Source organism: Pteropus alecto, unplaced genomic scaffold, assembly GCF_000325575.1.
Source record: "Pteropus alecto unplaced genomic scaffold, ASM32557v1 scaffold52, whole genome shotgun sequence".
NCBI lineage: Eukaryota > Metazoa > Chordata > Mammalia > Chiroptera > Pteropodidae > Pteropus > Pteropus alecto.
The window spans coordinates 231,636-250,075 of NW_006433941.1; the positions used below are offsets into that span (position 1 = coordinate 231,636).

The 18,440-nt window shown below is 39.6% G+C and overlaps 1 protein-coding gene across 2 annotated transcripts in view; it reads left to right on the plus strand.

Annotated features, from left to right (window-relative positions):
* Positions 1-18,440, plus strand: part of MYOCD (myocardin) — an 83,242-nt gene that overhangs the window by 60,713 nt on the left and 4,089 nt on the right. The window contains exons 7-12 of one of the 2 annotated variants that reach the window (XM_006908391.1): positions 2,039-2,164; positions 6,790-7,043; positions 8,682-8,835; positions 12,677-13,615; positions 16,000-16,143; positions 17,161-17,289. In XM_006908391.1, coding sequence (XP_006908453.1) covers positions 2,039-2,164; positions 6,790-7,043; positions 8,682-8,835; positions 12,677-13,615; positions 16,000-16,143; positions 17,161-17,289 — 1,746 coding nt within the window. The remainder of the gene's footprint in view (positions 1-2,038; positions 2,165-6,789; positions 7,044-8,681; positions 8,836-12,676; positions 13,616-15,999; positions 16,144-17,160; positions 17,290-18,440) is intronic. The other variant, XM_006908392.1, reaches the window with a different exon arrangement.

An 18,440-nucleotide genomic window follows, 5' to 3' on the forward strand; every position in this document is an offset into this window, starting at 1 on the left:
TGTGAAGAATGTATATTGCAAATACTATTAAAAGCACATTCATAAGGAACAATAATGAGTATTAACAACAGCCACTGTCATGTAGTAAGTACTCACTCTGTGCTGGGGCCAACTCTCGACACTTTACAGGCATTTTCTATTAGATATCACAGTCCCCTCCAGATAGGGATCACTGATGTTAATCCTCACAGAGGAGGAACTAAGGCTCCATGAGGCTGAGGGTCTGTGTTTCTGTGGGCCTCCAAAAACATTCAGACTCCTCCCAGCCCCTGGAGCATCCACCTGTAGATGCCACACACCAGTCTCCTCAGCCAGCACGATGGTACTCGTGGAGTCCTAAGAGGATGCACGTGTGGATGCCCACACATGAGGAGAAGGAGACACATTGCTGGCAGTGAGATGTGAGTCTTCTACCCCTGATTATCCTATATACCAGCTCTGGAGAGAACCCTCCAGGCCTTTAGTCCCTTCCCTTTAGGCAGAGTTTGTTCCTCTTGGCCTCATGGGAATTATCCGATGGATTGAAATTAGATATTATATTTGAAAACATTTTATACATGGTAAAGCACCATACAGATAGCAGGGACAGTTTGATAATTATCATCCAGGGCCCTGTTTCCCGAAACTGTGCTACTTACTGGTCTTTGTCATGCCCTCCTCCATTGCATCGGAGCAAAGCTAAGGCTGCCAAGGAGAAAATGTGGAATGGGAGAAAAAGAGGAGACATAAAAAGCAGAGCTGAAATATTCATACATCTATTGTGCAAGAGTTCATAATCAAAGCATTTTTCTTTCCCCTGTATGCCACAGCTGGTCTCTGAAGCCAAACTTCTTTGATAACATCAAACAGTATATCAGACCATTTGTACTATTATTCTGACAGTAAATTCCTCAGCTTCTGATTTAAGAATGATTTGAAGAGAAGATAAGCTCTTTTCTGCTTAACCCCAAGAGAGGGGAAGAAGGGGATAAGCACTGAGCAATGCCAGACAAAATGCAAAGATTATTTTGTCATTTCACCCAGCAACACCATGTAACAGATAAGGACAAGAAGGTTCTGAAAGGAAAGGATCCCATAGTGTAGACCTTTGCAGGTGCCAGGGCTCAGGGAAGAATTGAGAAGCTCCAGGGGGAGATCCTGAGCAGCCCTTCCCCCTTTTTGTCAAAGTCACAGCATAGGAATGTAGGAGACAAATCACTCCTTCTTCCAAGTCCTCTGCGTACAGAAACATGCCTCACACAAAGGTCTTTCATGACAGTATATGCACACACACATACCTCCATATACACACATGCATGAAAATATCCATAAATATACATACATAGACACACAGACAGACACACCACAGACACATACACATATACATACACCCATATACATTACATGTACATACAGGTACACAGAGACACATACACGTATACACAGAACACATGCACATATGCATGCATAAATACATATGCTTATGCCTACACATGCACATATGTGCATACATGTACACATGCACACATACATACTCACAGACACATCTAGATATACAGAGAACATGTGCACAATGCCACATACATATATATGTGCACAGAGATACACACACACACACACACACACACTTTTCCTCTATCTGCTTACGCTCTGTCATCTAGTTTTTTGGTTGTCCCGCTTTCCCCCAAAGTTCCTACACCCACTCCTTCCTCTTACTTTCTTTTTTAATCCCATTATCAAGTCTGACAGGTGGACCTTGTCACAGACGGGTGGAATCTTCACACAGGGTGGCCAGATGTTCTGGTTTGTCTAGACTAGGTTGGTTCTATACCTATTATTAATAATAGCTTCTTTCTTTCTTAAAAGTGTCTCAATTTGTGGACAAACTATGTATACGACTCCTTCCCCTGGAGGAGTTAGTCTTATATGTCCCTGGATGTGAAGGCAGGGTAAAGACAGCAGAGCTAAGAGTGTCGGGGGAGGGTGGCTCCACTATATCATTTCTAAGTCACTCGGTTTTTACTCTTGCATCCTAATAATGCTAACATTTGAATTTCAGGGTCTTACTTCTGGCTCAGAAAATGACAGGAATGACTCGGCCTCACAGTCCAGCAACCAGTCAGACACAGGGAAGCAGGGGGTTGGCCCCCTCAGCAGCCCCAACCCTGTGCATGCTGCTGTAAAGGTACGAATGGGCCCATCTCCAAGCGCCTGCCTGAGTACACACCCACAGACCTGAAGGCCTTGCACAGTGTAAGACCTATAATATTCCAGCCAGTCTCTGTATGGAAATACGTATGAATGGAGTGGTGACATTCGCAGTAGACAAATAACTATAAACATTATAGCATATTATAGCACATTAATTTTCGCAGCATTATATCTAATAGTTCACAGAGTGCTCTCTCCTCAATTAACTGCCTGGCTGTCATTTGGTCTTCTTTCATCCCAAATAATTTCTAATTTATTTTGGAGCATGTTTTCTGAGCTCTAGGGCCACCACTCAATGAACATTGAGATGACTTTTTTTTCACAGCCCTGTGTACTAATTGTCCTTAGAATGATAAACGTTGTCACTATGAAATACAGGCCAGCTCAAATAAACAGTGTTGCTGTTCTTGGTATATAAAGTCGCACATAATATTCTAAAATCCCTTTTCATTCTGAGAGCTTTATGCTATTTTAAGCTACTCCTAAGGTAAGTGTCAAAGGCTACCTGTGTCTTAAAACCCCATTAAAATATTCTTTGTCTCAGTTTGTAATTGTTGCCATCAAAGCTGAGAGGGCTCTTATGAAGTATTTTTTAAATGATTATCAATTGAGTAAGACTCAATGTTAAACTAACAGCTCCATAGCACCCTCCCCAACCAACTATACACACGAAAGTGATTTTCATGTTTAAAATGGATGGTAGGTATTTTAGTGGCCCAATAAAATTCCCCCACCAAACTGCACTGGCTTAAATCTAGCTTACAATTCATTCAGATCAACAGCTTTGAAATTATATGACAATTGAGGAAGTTTATTCTTTGCAGGTGCAAGGAGATGATTCACATAATTTCTAATGTTTTGTACAATGATAAAATTTATTAATATTTTTGCCAAAGTACTTAAATTTTTATAATTCAAATTAGCAAAGCCTCCAGCCTCACTACACGAAGAGAATGTGATAGTTGCCTAGAGAAGTACAGGTCAATTTCAGTGATAGGCAGGATTGATTCAGCAGTACTGGTTGTTTAAGAGACACTATCCCTTCTGACTGGTCAATGCCTGTGAATTCTCAGTTGTTAAATGTTCGTCATCTCTAAATTAAGAGGATACAAGATGGCTTCTCAAAGAAAGAGGCAAATGAGGTGGGGAAAAACACATCTGCCTTACTGACTTTATTAAGTTTCATAAGAGGCCAGTGAGGGAATGCACAAGAATACTGTGAAAATCGTAAAATCGTATGTAAGAAAAAGGTATTTTCAAAGCAGGTTCCCTGAAGGTTGAATAAGAAGTTGAGTAAAATATGATTCCTGCCCTCAAGGAGCCTGTAGTCTAATTGGATATCACAGTCACCAGCATCCCATACAGTGTTTTGAGCAAGTAATAAAAAAGTGCCCTAAAGGATCTGAATAAAACATTTCTCCAAGGATAAAGAAAATCTCAACAAGCACATGAAAAGGTGCTCAAATGACATTAGTCATCAGGGAAAATGTAGCTCAAAACCATAATCAAATACCACTTCACACCCACTAGAATGGCTGTAATTTTTAAAAAATGGAAAATAGCAAGTGCTGATGAGGATGTGGGGGTTGGAATGTTCATACATTGCTCATAGGGATGTAAAATGGTGCGTCCACTTTGAGAAACAGTGGTGGTTCCTCAATAAATTAAACATAGAACTACTATATGATCCAGTAATTCCACTCCTAGGAATATGCCCCAAAGAGTTGAAAGCAGGCGTTCAAACAAAATTTGTACATGAATATTCGGAGCAACACTATTCGCAATAGTCAAAAGTTGTAACTAACCCAAATGTCCATCAACTGAAGAATGGATAAACATGTGGCATATCCATACAAGGGAATATCATTCACCCATAAAAAAGAATGAAGCACTAATAAATGTTGCAACATGAATGAACCTTGAAAATATTATGCCAAGTGAAAGAAGTCACACACAAAAGGCCATATATGGTATGATGCCATTTCTATGAAATATCTTGAATAGCCAAATCCATGGAGACAGAAATCAGGTTTGTGGTTTCTGGGGACTACAGGAAGGCAAGAACGGGGGAGTGACTGCTTAATAGGCATGAGGTTTCCTTTTGGGATGATGAAAATGTTCTGGAACTAGATAGTGATGACACTTGCACAATATCGCGAGTGTACCAAATGCCACTGAATCATGTACTTTAAAATGGTTGCTATGGTGATTACCTGTTACTTGTATTTTGCAATGCAAAAGAGGTTCCCCTGTCCCAGACAGCCACAGCCCACTCAGAACCAGTAGCCTAGGAAACAGAATGGGAGCCAGATTTCAGTCTCCCTCGCCCCATCAGCAGGGTATTTAGTGGTGTGACCATTATCAGGCCGCCTCAAAATGCCATATGAGAATATGAGACCCACAGATAAGAGACATCATTCTGAGTTAGAACAAGCTTCCCAGGTGAGCTAGGGTTTGAGCTAGACTCAAAGGATGAGCAAGAGTCAGATAGCAAATAGAAGAGGGGATTGTAGACTACTGAAAATTGCAAGGAAAAGAGGCAGGAGAAGTAAGTTGTTGTAGAGGGGCAGTTTCATTGGTTTGGTGAACTGTCTTCTCTAGCAGACTAGAGTTTGGACCTTATCTTGCAGGGCAGAAGACGCTAATTGATTTGGGGCTGCTGGGGTGATATGTTGTGTGGCAGGCCCAGTGTGTGTGTGCAGGCTGGAATCAGAAAGCCTTTAGGAAGTCATGCACTCTCCAGCTATTTCCTGCGTCACACTAACCTGCTTTACGCAATTTATGCCTGGGTCTCAAACCACTGGATTTAGATCCACCTCTGCTTTAGAAAGACGAGATTTCTCCCCTTCTATTGGCCATGAAGTTCTAGATAGAAAACAAAACAAATCAACAACCCAAAAAAAAAAAGGAAGCAACATAAAAATATAAAGCCACAATCTTAGTATCCTCTGGTCCCAAAAAAGAGTATGAAACTATATAGTTTCATGGATTCAGAGCTCTATGGTCTCAATAACCTTTGCCCTCACCGTCCAGATAGTTAGATTTTAGCATTTCTGGAATGCTCAGAGTCCCTGTGCTAAGAAGGCAACATGGAGAGAAAATTCCCTAGCCCCTGACCTAACTGCTAGGGCTGCAGCTCCCCCAGACAAGGCAAGTCCTAGGATGGGGTGGGGATAGAAGCTGAGCTGGAGCAAAGCAGGGCAGAGCTGACTGCAGGGGCCCCACCGAAATTCTCCCAAGTGCAGACGACTGATATAATTAACTAGAATGCTGATCAATTAAACAGCAGGGAGAAACAGAACCACTGAGCACATGGGAATACTTGTACTCATTATTCACTAGTCTCCAAGAAGAAACCTCCTTGGGAAAACACAAATGAGGCTTCGGTGGTGGGATGTGCTGAGTCAGAGAAAAGCAAGTTGTTGGCTCTTTTGGATAAGTCACATTTCAGATGGCGTATTTTGTGGTTAAAATGGGGAAGCTGCCCAGTCGGAACAAGCCTGCCAGCTATTCAGGAGCCCCCTCTCCTGGACACTGCTGGTATCACACTTTCTCTCCAACTTTTCCCCCAGTCCTCAAGAATCTTCTGTCATGACACCCATGTTTTTCATTTCAACCTTATGGAATAAGTAAAGGTTTGAAATTTTATATTTCTTCAACTGATTACAGTATGGACCTATTGCTTTCTAATATATGGGCGCCTTTTGATTTAAGGAGCAGGTTATAGATATAATCACACGGTCCTCTGAGACCTGTTATTATTTCAATATTATCTTTTCACATCCTTACATTGCTCATTGAGATAGAAAGTGTAGAATATTTTCCCCAGCTTTCAGGTGAGGAAACTAAGATGTGGTAAAATAATCGTATCAAGTTCAGAAATTTCTCTTAAATTCCTAGCCTGTGCCCTTAACTTTTTCCAGTGTGTCCAAATGATGCTCTGCAATGCATAACTTCTGGAGGGGTTCCAGTGTGTGGCTATCCCTTCCCATAGTAAGTAAAGTAGCATTAGTTTAGAGGAGGTCACTTCCAGAATGTATATCAGTATTTGGGAATGGTGGTGGGAGAGATAGTCTGTCTTATGCTTTTCAGCCTGAAGCAACAAAACTTCACATTCTGAATTTTTAAAGGCAAGCTTAATTTCATCTCAGTTTATGTCATTACTAAGTCAATTTACTAAGTGCTTAACTAAAGGTGATTACATGTATACATATGAAAGAACTTTCTTATGAATCTATCCCAAGATCAGAATGCATCCTTTATTAGGCCATTGGTTGGTTTGGATTGAGGAAACTTTTCTCACTGAAACACAGGCTTACACCTCACTCTATTCCGGGAAGGAAATACTCCTGGAGCCACTTCTAAGATTCAAGATTTCCTATATTAAGGAATGTCCTTTCAGTGTGATATACTCAAAATAGATTTCTTCATTAGATATCTTAATGTCCCAGGATCTCTTTGCACATCATGACTTTGCCGTATCCTTTTTCCAAGATTCGAGAACATCCATCAGACAAAAACTCCTTTCGATACACCCATAACTCCAAGTCATTCCCATCCATCGCCTAAAGCACATGCATTTCTTCATCCTTTTTGCAGTCCAAGTCCTTGAGTGACAGTAAGAACCGCCACAAAAAGCCCAAGGACCCCAAGCCGAAGGTGAAGAAACTCAAATATCACCAGTACATTCCCCCAGACCAGAAGGCAGAGAAGTCTCCCCCACCCATGGACTCAGCCTACGCCCGGCTGCTACAGCAGCAGCAGCTGTTCCTGCAGCTCCAGATCCTCAGCCAACAGCAGCAGCAGCAACAGCACCGGTTCAGCTACCCTGGCATTCACCAAGCTCAGCTCAAGTAAGTCAGGATTGCCCAAGGGGGTGGCTGTGAGCACAGGCTGGGGATGACTTCTCTGTCTGAGGCACACTTGCCCACACTTTGGGACCTAGCGAGTCCCATGGTTTCTGTTTAGAAACCATGCACACTTTTTTAGGAACATAAGGCTGGAGGAAGCAAGTAAATCAATGCCCCTGATAAGAGGCTTCTTTGGGAAATGAGAAAGTATTAGCAATTTCAGGCTGAATTATGGAACAGACAGGAGAAACCATCTAAGAATGTATATTGGAATTGTGAACAACTCCAACACAGGTTATGTTTTTTGAATTGGCTCAGTGCTTATATAATAGGAAGCAACAGAGCTGAGTGACTGAGTGACATCCCCAGAGATGATTCCTGAGCCCCAGTGTGTGGTGACCTCATCATCAGGCCACCTTTTCAATGATCAATCTCTTCAACGATAAAGTTGGGATGCGGGTTCCCTTACCCGTTTCTGTTCAGTTTCGGATGGTGCTGGCAGTTGTGCTGGGTGCTGCATACAGTGAAGCTTCATCAGGCGTGCTCCTGCCTCCACAGGACAGCACATCTGCTAAATAATGAATGGATATGCTCGTATTCCAAAGGCTCCACTACTCCCTCCTATCTCCCCCAAACACAGCTCGAGTGTCACTTGCCACTTTCTATCTAGCCTTTTGTTGTTTTCCTCACCCTGCCTCTTCTGCTGACTTATTACTCACCTGATCCTTGTAGACAATTAACTTGTAATCTGGTCTAAATACAAGTCAACCCCTGTAGGTTCTGGTCACCCAATTCCGGTGTGTGGCAGAGGTTTTCCTCACATCACCAAACAATTATCAACATTAGCTGGTCTAACAATTCAACTCAATTCTGACACTAGTTACCTGGAAATAGCATCAGACTCCACAGTGGAAGGGCTCAGTCCCACAAGACAGCCATCCCTAGCCCCTTAAGTTGCCAAGTACAAGTCCAGATGTTGTCACCTGGGCTTCTGGTCAATCAACTGTAGATCAAAGTTTCCCACAACCTCCTCCTTGAGTCTGATTAATTTACTAGAGTGGCTCACATAACTCAGAGAAACATTTTACTTACCAGATTACTGGTTTATCATAAAAGGATATATCTCAGGAACAGCCACATTGAGGAAATGCATAGAGCAAGCTACAGTGAAAAAGAATGCAGCTCCCATACATTCTCCAGGTACTACTCTCCCCACATCTCCAAGTGTTCAGCAACCCAGTAACTTTCTGATCTATGTCCTTTTGGATGTCTATGGAAACTTCATTACAGAGGAATGATTAATTAAAACAGAGGCAATTGGTGAACTCAATCTCCAATCTTTCTCCCCTCCCTGGAGGTCAAAGGGCTAGAAGACAGTGGGACTAAAAGTTTCAACCCTCTAATCACATGATTGGTTCTCCTGGCAACCAGCATCCCTCATTAGATGGAATCCGCAAGTCATTTCATAACAAAAGACACCTTTGTCACTCTCATTATTTAGGAAATTCCAAGGGTTTTAGGAGCTGCGAGTCAGAAACCAGGATGAAGAGCATATATATATTTCTTACTATAAATCACTATATCAACCCCCCATATACAGTTGACCATATTTTAAGTGTTTCTTTTTTGTTCTTTTTTCAGAGAACCAAATGAACAGATGATCAGAAATCCAAACTCTTCTTCTACACCACTGAGCAATACCCCTTTGTCTCCTGTCAAAAACAGTTTTTCTGGACAAACTGGTATCTCTTCTCTCAAACCAGGTCTACTTCCATCAAACCTAGATGATCTGAAGGTACAGGATTTGGCGTGATCTTCTTTTCTTTTCCTTTCTTTTTAACAAATTCATCAGTACATTTTTAACAACATTTTCACCAACTGATTTCTTATGTAGAACAGAAGGAACAAGATGAGCATGGGAGAGACTCAAATAGGTGACAGAATATTAACTGCTGCAGTTGAATATCCAATGGAGCAGAAGACTGTAGCTCCCAACTCAGCTCTTTCACTGGCTATGCAAACTTGGGCTAATTTATTAATTTTTCTGCATCTCAGATTCCTCATTTGCATAGATTAGCCATTATGAGAATTAAAGAGAATCATATGTACATAGTAGAGCTTAGTACAGAGAGTAGCTGTGAGATTGATATGCACTTCCAGAATGCTCTAAACCAGTGGTCAATTCCATGATGAACTTTTACCAGTCTCTGATGAAATGAGAAAAACAAAAACCATGTAAATGGTTTTTCATAAATCTCACATATGTTCAACATATCTGACTGTTCTTTATTCAAAGAATTTATTTCCTCCCAATGTTTTGAATGATAAAAGATCCTTTCTATTAGGAAATGATAATGATAGTAGATGGAAGTTGAGTGTTTCTGGTAGAGTTTTGTTTGTTTCTTTTTATTAAATAGAGATCTTATTAAATAAGGCTATTAGTCTTTATTTAACAAGATGGAATATTGGTAACTTTATGTCAATTATACCATTTAAAATGATGTACTAGTCTATGAAATCTTCAAATCTGAGAATGTCTTTCCTGAAATGCAGCAGCAACTTGTTACATGATATATATGTGCTAGCAATTTACTCTGGATCAAAGACCACATGGACCTCAGCTCACTGAAATGACGCTGAGCTTTGAGTTGATCCTAGTGTGTTCCAAAGCGATCCTCAAGACTGGCATATGTACTCACCCAGCACTTACAAAAGAACTGAAAAAAATGAAAGCCGCGCCTTGAACTTCTCTAATGTGTGAACATACCTGCTCCCTTCAATGCTGGTTGATGATATATGGGATTCATCATACTTTTCTATTTACTTTTGTGTATGTTCAAAATTTTCCATAATAAATAGTTTTAAAAGTTGTCAACAATTAAAACACCAATGAGTATAGGAAAGAAGTGTATACAAAACTTTGTCCCCAGTAAGTCCATATAGCATAATATTCTGAAATTTAAGGTAAACTGAACTCCACAAGTATTCATTTTAGAATATGAGTTGCATTATTTAATAATGTACTTTAAATTATTCAGTGCCAGAATAAATTCTAAAAATAAATGTAGAACTCATTAATTTTAAGTAATTCAAAATTAAAACAATAATGAGTTTCCATTTTGCACTTTTTTAAACCAGCAAATTTTTAAAAAAAATAATGAAACAATGCTAGCAAGACTGGGGATGGGGGAAGATAGCATATTTATTGCTTGTGGTAGTATAAATTGTTGCAGTCCTTTTGAAGTAGGTTTTAGCTGAGTATAAAGTAATATTTATTATTGAAATATAAGTGTATAGAAAAGTAAAGAGTATCTTAAAGGACAATTGACTCTCAGATAGCATTACAGGTTATATTTCTAGACTTGAAATGCATATGGACATATTTTATTTAAAATAATCATTTTAAAATAATTACGTGAGCATAAATTTCTGGCATGCTCTTTTGTTTAATAGATCATGACCATTTTTTATAACTCTTAATATTCAATATTTTTTTATTTTTAATAACAGCATATCATTTCACCACCTAGTTAACAGTCCTCTGTTGGACATTTAACTTGCTTCCAAATTTTTGCTATTAAAAATAGAATTTGTACATACATTTATTAATTTTTCTGATTATCTCCTCAGACTAAGTACATAGGAATGGAATTCTTGAACCAAAACATATTAATATTTTTAGAAGTTCTTGATATATATTGTCAAATTTCTGTCCTGAACATTTGTGCCAATCTAGTCCTAGAAGCAGTACGTTAAAGCATCACTTCTTAAACATGAATATGCACACTGAATCACCTGGGACTCTTGGTACAATGCAGCTTCTGATTCAGTAGGTCGGGGGATGGGGCTGAGATTCTGTTTCTAACAAGCTTCCAAGATGCTGTCAGTGCTGCTGGTCCAAGGACCACACCTGGAATAGCAAGGTATTAAAGTATTAAAGAGTTTTGTTTTTTTTACATTTTCATTTATTTATTTTTTCTGCTAATAACATGAAGAGTTATTATAAATTTCTTTGTCAATTTGATGAATACAAAAATACGTACATGTTGTGTATGCATATCTTGGATTGATACACATACATTATTGGCCATTAAAAAAAATTTTTTTTATCTTGTTTGTGAAGAATTGGATGATGTCCGTTACCAGTTTTCATGGTGGGTGTCAAATTTTTTCTTTGAGTTGTTAAACATTCTTTATATATTGAACATACTAATACTTTATTATTTTTCCTACAATTATTTTTTTCTGAGATTCTTATTTGCATTTGCATTTTCTTTTTAGTGACTTACAGGTGTTTTCAATTTTTGTTGTCAATATTTTTATGATTAGTTTCTATGCTTTTATGCTCAAAGGATCTTTCCTTACAGAATATTGGAAGAATATTTTTCTATAGATTTTTCTAGCTGTTTTATGGCATTATTGACATTTAAGTACTTCATATACTTCCTGTTTTAATTATAAAAGTAGTATGCTTATGTGGAATATTCAGAAAATATAGATAAAGAGAACCATGTTAACATTTTATCACATATTTATCCAGAAATTTTCATCTGCAAGCATAGATTTAAATATATATACAGGTATATTTATATTTTTATAATTCTTAGAAAAACAAAATCAAGCAATTCAAATTTCTAAAATGTAATAATATAAATATTTATTATTCTATATCAACAAATATTTTTAGCATCAGTTTTAATAGATCTAAAGTAGTCCATTATTTATATACACAATTATTTATTTAGTTTTTATATTTTTAGATATCTGATGTATAAAATTTATGATTATAAAAATGCAGGATGAAATAACTACATGCATGTCAACAATAATAACAAATCTTTATACTACACTAACCAGCTATGACTGACTATTCCAAGTACTTTACAAATTTTAAGCTATTTTAATCCTCACTATTTTAATCCTCAGCTATTTTAATGTGTAAGGTATATGATGTATGATTATCTCCATTTTACACAAGAGAAACTGAGGCACAGAGTGATCACTGAGCTAGTAAGAGGCAGGGCTAGCATTTGAATCAATGGTCTTATCTCCACACATATTATCTCTCAATATACGACCTATTATCCAGCCAGCTGTTAAATTTAGGACATAAATGTTAATATAGAACTGTGGTTTTCAATAACCGGTCCAAGACCAGAAGTATCAGCATCACTTGGGAACTTGTCAAGAATGCACATTCTCGGTCCCCACCCCAGACCCACTGAATCAAAAATTCCCAGCTGGGGCCCAGCTGTCTATGCTGTAACCCATGGTCAGGGGTTATGGTGCCTGCTTAGGTTTGAGGACCACCCACAAAAAGAACATGTGGGGAAAGCACTCACCTAGGAGGCACGGGGAAGGGAGTTAGAGGCCAGTAGACTAGGTACCTTCTATGGTTCATTTGAGCTCTACATTTCTAGGGTATTTTTATAATTGTGCAACCATGAAAAGTTTCTAAAGAATTAAAATTGTACAAAACTGATTTACGTTGGGTGCAGGGGAAGAAATTGGAAAGAAATATTAAAAAGAGAAGACATTATAAAATTTCACTTGTGATGTTAAATAATATAATAATAAATACACTTTTTAAAAGATTGTCATTAAACAGCACACTAACTAGGCCCTGGTTTCTTTAGGTTTCTGAATTAAGACAACAGCTTCGAATACGGGGCTTGCCAGTGTCAGGCACCAAGACGGCCCTCATGGACAGGCTTCGGCCCTTCCAGGACAGTTCTGGGAACCCTGTGCCTAACTTCGGTGATATAACAACTGTCACTTTTCCTGTTACGCCCACCAGTGCGCTGCCCAATTACCAGTCCTCCCCTTCTACCAGTGCCTTATCCAATGGCTTCTACCACTTCGGTAGCACCAGCTCCAGTCCCCCAATCTCACCCGCCTCCTCCGACCTGTCAATGGCAGGGTCCCTGCCTGACACCTTCAATGACACATCCCCCTCTTTTGGCCTGCACCCATCCCCTGTTCATGTCTGCCCCGAGGAGAGCCTCATGAGCAGTCTGAATGGGGGTTCCATTCCTTCTGAGCTGGATGGGCTGGACTCCGAGAAAGACAAGATGCTGGTGGAGAAGCAGAAGGTGATCAACGAGCTCACCTGGAAACTCCAGCAAGAACAAAGGCACGTTGAGGAGCTGCGGATGCAGCTGCAGAAGCAGAAAAGAAATAACTGTGCTGAGAAGAAGCCCCTGCCTTTCTTGGGTGCCCCCATCAAGCAGGAAGATGCTGTCTCCAGCTGTCCTTATGCATCCCAACAAATATCTGTGAAAAGACAAAGCAGCAACTCAGATGGCCAACTGCAGGCCTGTGAAGCTGCTCAACTCCTGCCCCGTGGGAGCACTCACTGTATGGAGTCCTCAGGTCAAACCAACGTACTTTCTTCCACATTTCTCAGCCCGCAGTGCTCCCCTCAGCATTCGCCACTTGGGGCTGTGAAAAGCCCACAGCATATCAGTTTGCCCCCATCACCAAACAACCATTACTTCCTACCTTCATCTTCAGGCGCTCAAGGAGAAGGGCACAGGGTCTCTTCACCTGTTGGCAGCCAGGTGTGTACCACACAGGTAAGAACTCCTTTGCCCTATGCCCAGTATACCCTTTTTCCTGGAGGTGGGATATGGATTTGCACTGCTGAAGAGCTGATGTTGGAACTTTCCATGGGTAGGGTTTACTAAAAGTCCAACAGGAAACACCAAGACCCACAGTCCTTCACAGTAGGCCAGCTCACTTCTCTGAGACAGGGGTAGGCACACCTATTCTACAAAGAGCTCGATAGTAAATATATTTGGTTTTGCGGACATTGTGGTCTCTGTCACAACTACTCAACTCTACCCTGTATCATGAAAACAGCCATAGACGACTTATAAATAAATGCACGTGGCTGTGATCTAATAAAACTCTGTTTACAAAAACAGGCAGTGGGCCAGATTTGGCCACAGGGCTGTAGATTGCCAACCCCTATTTTCAGGATTCCTTAGTATCAAGCTTTACCAGATGCCAAACCAATTCATCAAGAGAGCCAAAGGGGAAGTTACTAGACCTTACTTGTCTCTTCGTGTTATGGTCTACAGAGTGCAAATATTTACTAAGCACCTATTGTGTGTCAGGCCCTTTACTAGTCTCTGGGACTAGTGCTGAACTAGCCAAATAAATATCTCTATTTTCATGGGAAAACAGTAAATTAAAAAACTAGATAAAATATATAACGTATTAGAAAATGATATATCTTATGGAGAGAAAGCAGAGAAAGAAGGTAAAGAGTTTGGAAGTTTGCAGCCTTAAATTAAGTAAGGGGGCCAGGAAAGGTTGAAAATCACATGATATCACTTATATGTGGTATATAAACCTAAAAGCAACAAATGAACAAGACAAACAAACAGAGACTCATGGACATGGACAATGGACTAGTGGTAACTAGAAGGGAGGGGGGAGGAGGAAAATAAAAAATAATATGTTAAAAAAATTATGTACATATAGTATGAAAAAAATAATAAATAAACTGACATTAAAGAAAAAATAAGTAAAAGGGCCAGGGACATTTTAGTAAAGTTTTGAAAGAGGTAAAAGAGAAAGCTTTGTGAATATTGGGGGTGAGGGCATTTTAGGCAAAGAAAGAATAGAAAATGCAAGGGCCCTGAAGTGGGAGCATGCGTGGAATGTTCAAGCCTCAGATAGAAAGCCAGTGTGGCTAGAGCAGAATGAGAGGAGAATTGTAGGAAATGGCTCAGAAGAGTAACTAGTTTGAAGACTAGACCAAGGTAATTATCAAAGTCTTTACTTTGTCTGCAAAGTCAAAGAATTATTAGGAACATCTATTTAAGTCTATCTGAGAAAGAAAATTACATTATTAAAAGATTCTGAGATCTATATTATTAGAAAGGGAATAGGAAGAAAACTCATATTAACCAAGTATAAAGAAGAATGTATATGAGTAATCTTGTTAATTGTCACAACAATCTTTTGAGCTTCGATTCATTACTCTTTATTTGCCACTGAGGAAAATGAGGCTTAGGAAAGTTAAGCTGGATCCCCAGGGTCACACGAACTCTAGATTATCTGATTCTAAAGTACGTGCCCTTTTCACACTGAATATTCTCTGTCCTGGTAATATGCGGTGTGGCCATAGGTAATGAGAATACATTTTTACAAATCTACCCGAACAACACATTCAAATGAATGGTGCCCACCCCTGAGTGGGCACTTTGGGAGGAATTGAGACTTAAATGCATTATTATTGATGAGATTTATTGAATGCATAATGTCCTAGGCAACAAAGGTAAAACTAGCTCTTGAAACATAGCTCTGGACCTTACAACATTCAGTTCTAATGACATCGATACCCTCAAGGATAACTGATATTTGTACAGTGATTTATGGTTTACAAAGCACTCTTTAAAAACATGAATGATTACATGATAAAAAGATAAAGAGCAATATAGGATAACATTACCAATCTGTGCTTATGACATTAACTGCTGCACAAAGCATTGTGGTGGGGACAAGGGAGGCAGATTGATCATGAAGGGCTAGAAGAGTCTTGAAAGGTTTGGGGAAGGGGTTGAACTTCAGAAGAAGTGTAGAGTTAAAAAAGGAGAGTCAGGAAAAGGGCATTCCATGTGAAAAAGGATAGGGAGGTAGGTGTACAGGGTATGCAGAAGGAAGCTCATAGAGGGATTAGTAGAATTTAAGCTTGCAAAGGAACACAGTAGTTGTCTGTGGAAAGTCTTGATCACTTATCCTGGGCAGAAGCGGAGACCCTATTCTGTGGATGTGTGGGAGCCACTGAACATTTGGGGGCAATAGGTGATACATACAAAGCGAGATTTGAAACTTTGGTGATAGAATTTAAGAAGGTTTGAAAAGATAAGATACCAGGACAAGTAGTCTCAACATAAGTTGCTCTCAAGTATGCCACTGGTAGTCATGTGTGGCTTCTTTCTTTCTACAGAACTCAGGGGCACACGAGGGCCATCCTCCAAGCTTCTCTCCCCAGACTTCCAGCCTCCACCCTCCCTTTTCTGGATCCCAGGCAGAAAGCAGTCATGGTGCTGGGGGCAACTCTTGTCCCAAAAGCCCAAGTGCACAGCAAAAGGTAGGCACTTGTAAAAAGGCTTAAACGTATAGTTGACTTTGCCTCTTCTCTCTTCTGTGATCCCTGTCCTCCTATGATGAGGTTCGCAGGAAGAAATAAACAACATTTTAGATAGAAACAATTGCCTTGAAAAGGCCTGAAATGAATGTACAGATGTTTAAGAGGAGTCATCCCCAAATCAAGATGACTAAAATGGTCATGCTATGTTTATTAAATTACATGGTGAAGAAACAGGTTTCAGTGAAATTGAAGACCAGAATAGGGAAGCGTGGAAAAACAATGCTGGAGAAAGAGGGAAGTACATGGATCTTTGGAAAGGACTGGAGGGATCCAGAGAGGTGGGGGTTATAATACAATAACTCCGCAGAAAAAGGAAGAAATCACACATATCAGCAGGTGGAAGAATCAGGGATATGGGAGTTTCAAGGAACAGTAAAGAGGTGATAAGAAAGAGCAAACATAACAGGGCCATGACACACCTCAAGTCAGGTCAGGGCGCCCAAACATAACAGGGCCATGACACAACACAAGTCAGGTCAGGGCGTCCTTTGGGGACAGAGATCTTGAAATGGCCCAGGCACTCCACAGAACACACTCACAATACTCAAGGCCGGTTCTTGAAGAGATCTCTCAGCAGTGCCTCCAACTCTCTGCAAATACAGTTAGAATAAAGTAGCGTAAGGGATAAATTACTCTGGAAATACCTGGGTTGATGGACTTCTTTGTACTGGACTGGAATCTTTTACTTTATTTCCTTTTCTCATCTTGCTTTCTGCTAACGGAAGAAGGTGTACCTTGGAGGAGACATGAATCTGTGAGGTTCCCATCTTAAGAGGCCTCCAGCAATAATTCTGTAGTGATATGTACTTTATTAATATATTGGATTTGTTTTCTAAGCCCTAGCTTTTTTTCCCCTTGCATCAATTTTTCCAAAATTTAGCCTGTAATTTCTAAAACAGAAGCAGTACCATTTCTCACCCTTGAATTGATTGTCTTTTCTGCATTTTACTGACACAGATGGCTGGTTTACACTCTTCTGATAAGGCAGGGCCAAAGTTTTCAATTCCATCCCCAACTTTTTCTAAGTCAACTTCAGCAGTTTCAGAGATAACACAGCCTCCATCCTATGAAGATGCAGTAAAGCAGGTAACTAAATGCATAATTTGTTCTTTATGGAAGAATAGACTAGCAAAAATGGAACTTTATAGGATTCAACTTCATGCATGTAGAGTCAGGTATTGAGTGCATCTTGTGCCTTTCCACCAGAATGGGCAAAGTATCCAGATGCTAATTGTAGAAAGGTGTTGCATGTGTATAGAAGTTGTGGGAGACCAATAGGAAGAAGAGATAAGTCTGGACACCCAGATGCTTGGACTTAGTGTCAGGTTGGCCACCATCCGGCTGCCATTGCCATTAAGGCTGGGCAAGTGCTCAACTTCTCTTATATGAAATAGGGCTGATATCTACTTTGTAATGATTCTAGATAATGCAGCACTTACCACATTGTCCAGGTACAAGATAGGTACTCAAATATATGAACACTTTTTAAGGTTTTTCCTTGCTTCAGAAATCAACGTTTCTGGCAAAATATTGATGGTTCTTGAGCTGGATAATAATGGAGGTTTGTTGTATCTTCTACTTTCATTTATGTTTGAAAATTTTAAAAAGAAAAATTAAAGAAGAAAAGCAATTAATGATCTTATATTCCAAATGACCGAGTTTGGATAAGATCAGGTAACCCTTCATATGTGCTCAACCCAGAAAAGATGATCTACATCAGTTACTGCATACCGGTTTCCCACAGATCAAAATCAGCCTACAGTTAGGTAACACTTGGCTTAGAGAATATTTTTAATATTAGGAGATTTTATACAAAAAGTAGGCTTTCTCATTTCTGGAAAATTAGGAGATCTGGCAACACTGAAGCCACATTTCTGCCAAACAACATTCACCTGAAACAAAGTATCCACTGCCTCCTTGAACCACAGCATATGTTCTACACTCTTCCCCTCTCTCTTGTTATATATTTGGCTCATTTACATTACCCGCCAGACTCTGTAGGCATCTAATGCCTCCTGGACTGGCAATGACTCATTCTTTGAGCAGTGTTCCCATCTGTATTGATTATTGATGCTGTTTACTAGGACTGGGCTCTCAGAAGAGTGAGATCAAAATATGTCTTTGTGCCTCCATTTTTCCTGGTAACTATAAAGATCAATTGAAACTTCACAATTTCAAAAGGAAAGAAAATGGCCAAGAAAAGTGGACTTCCATAAATAAGACTCTACTTAACTCAG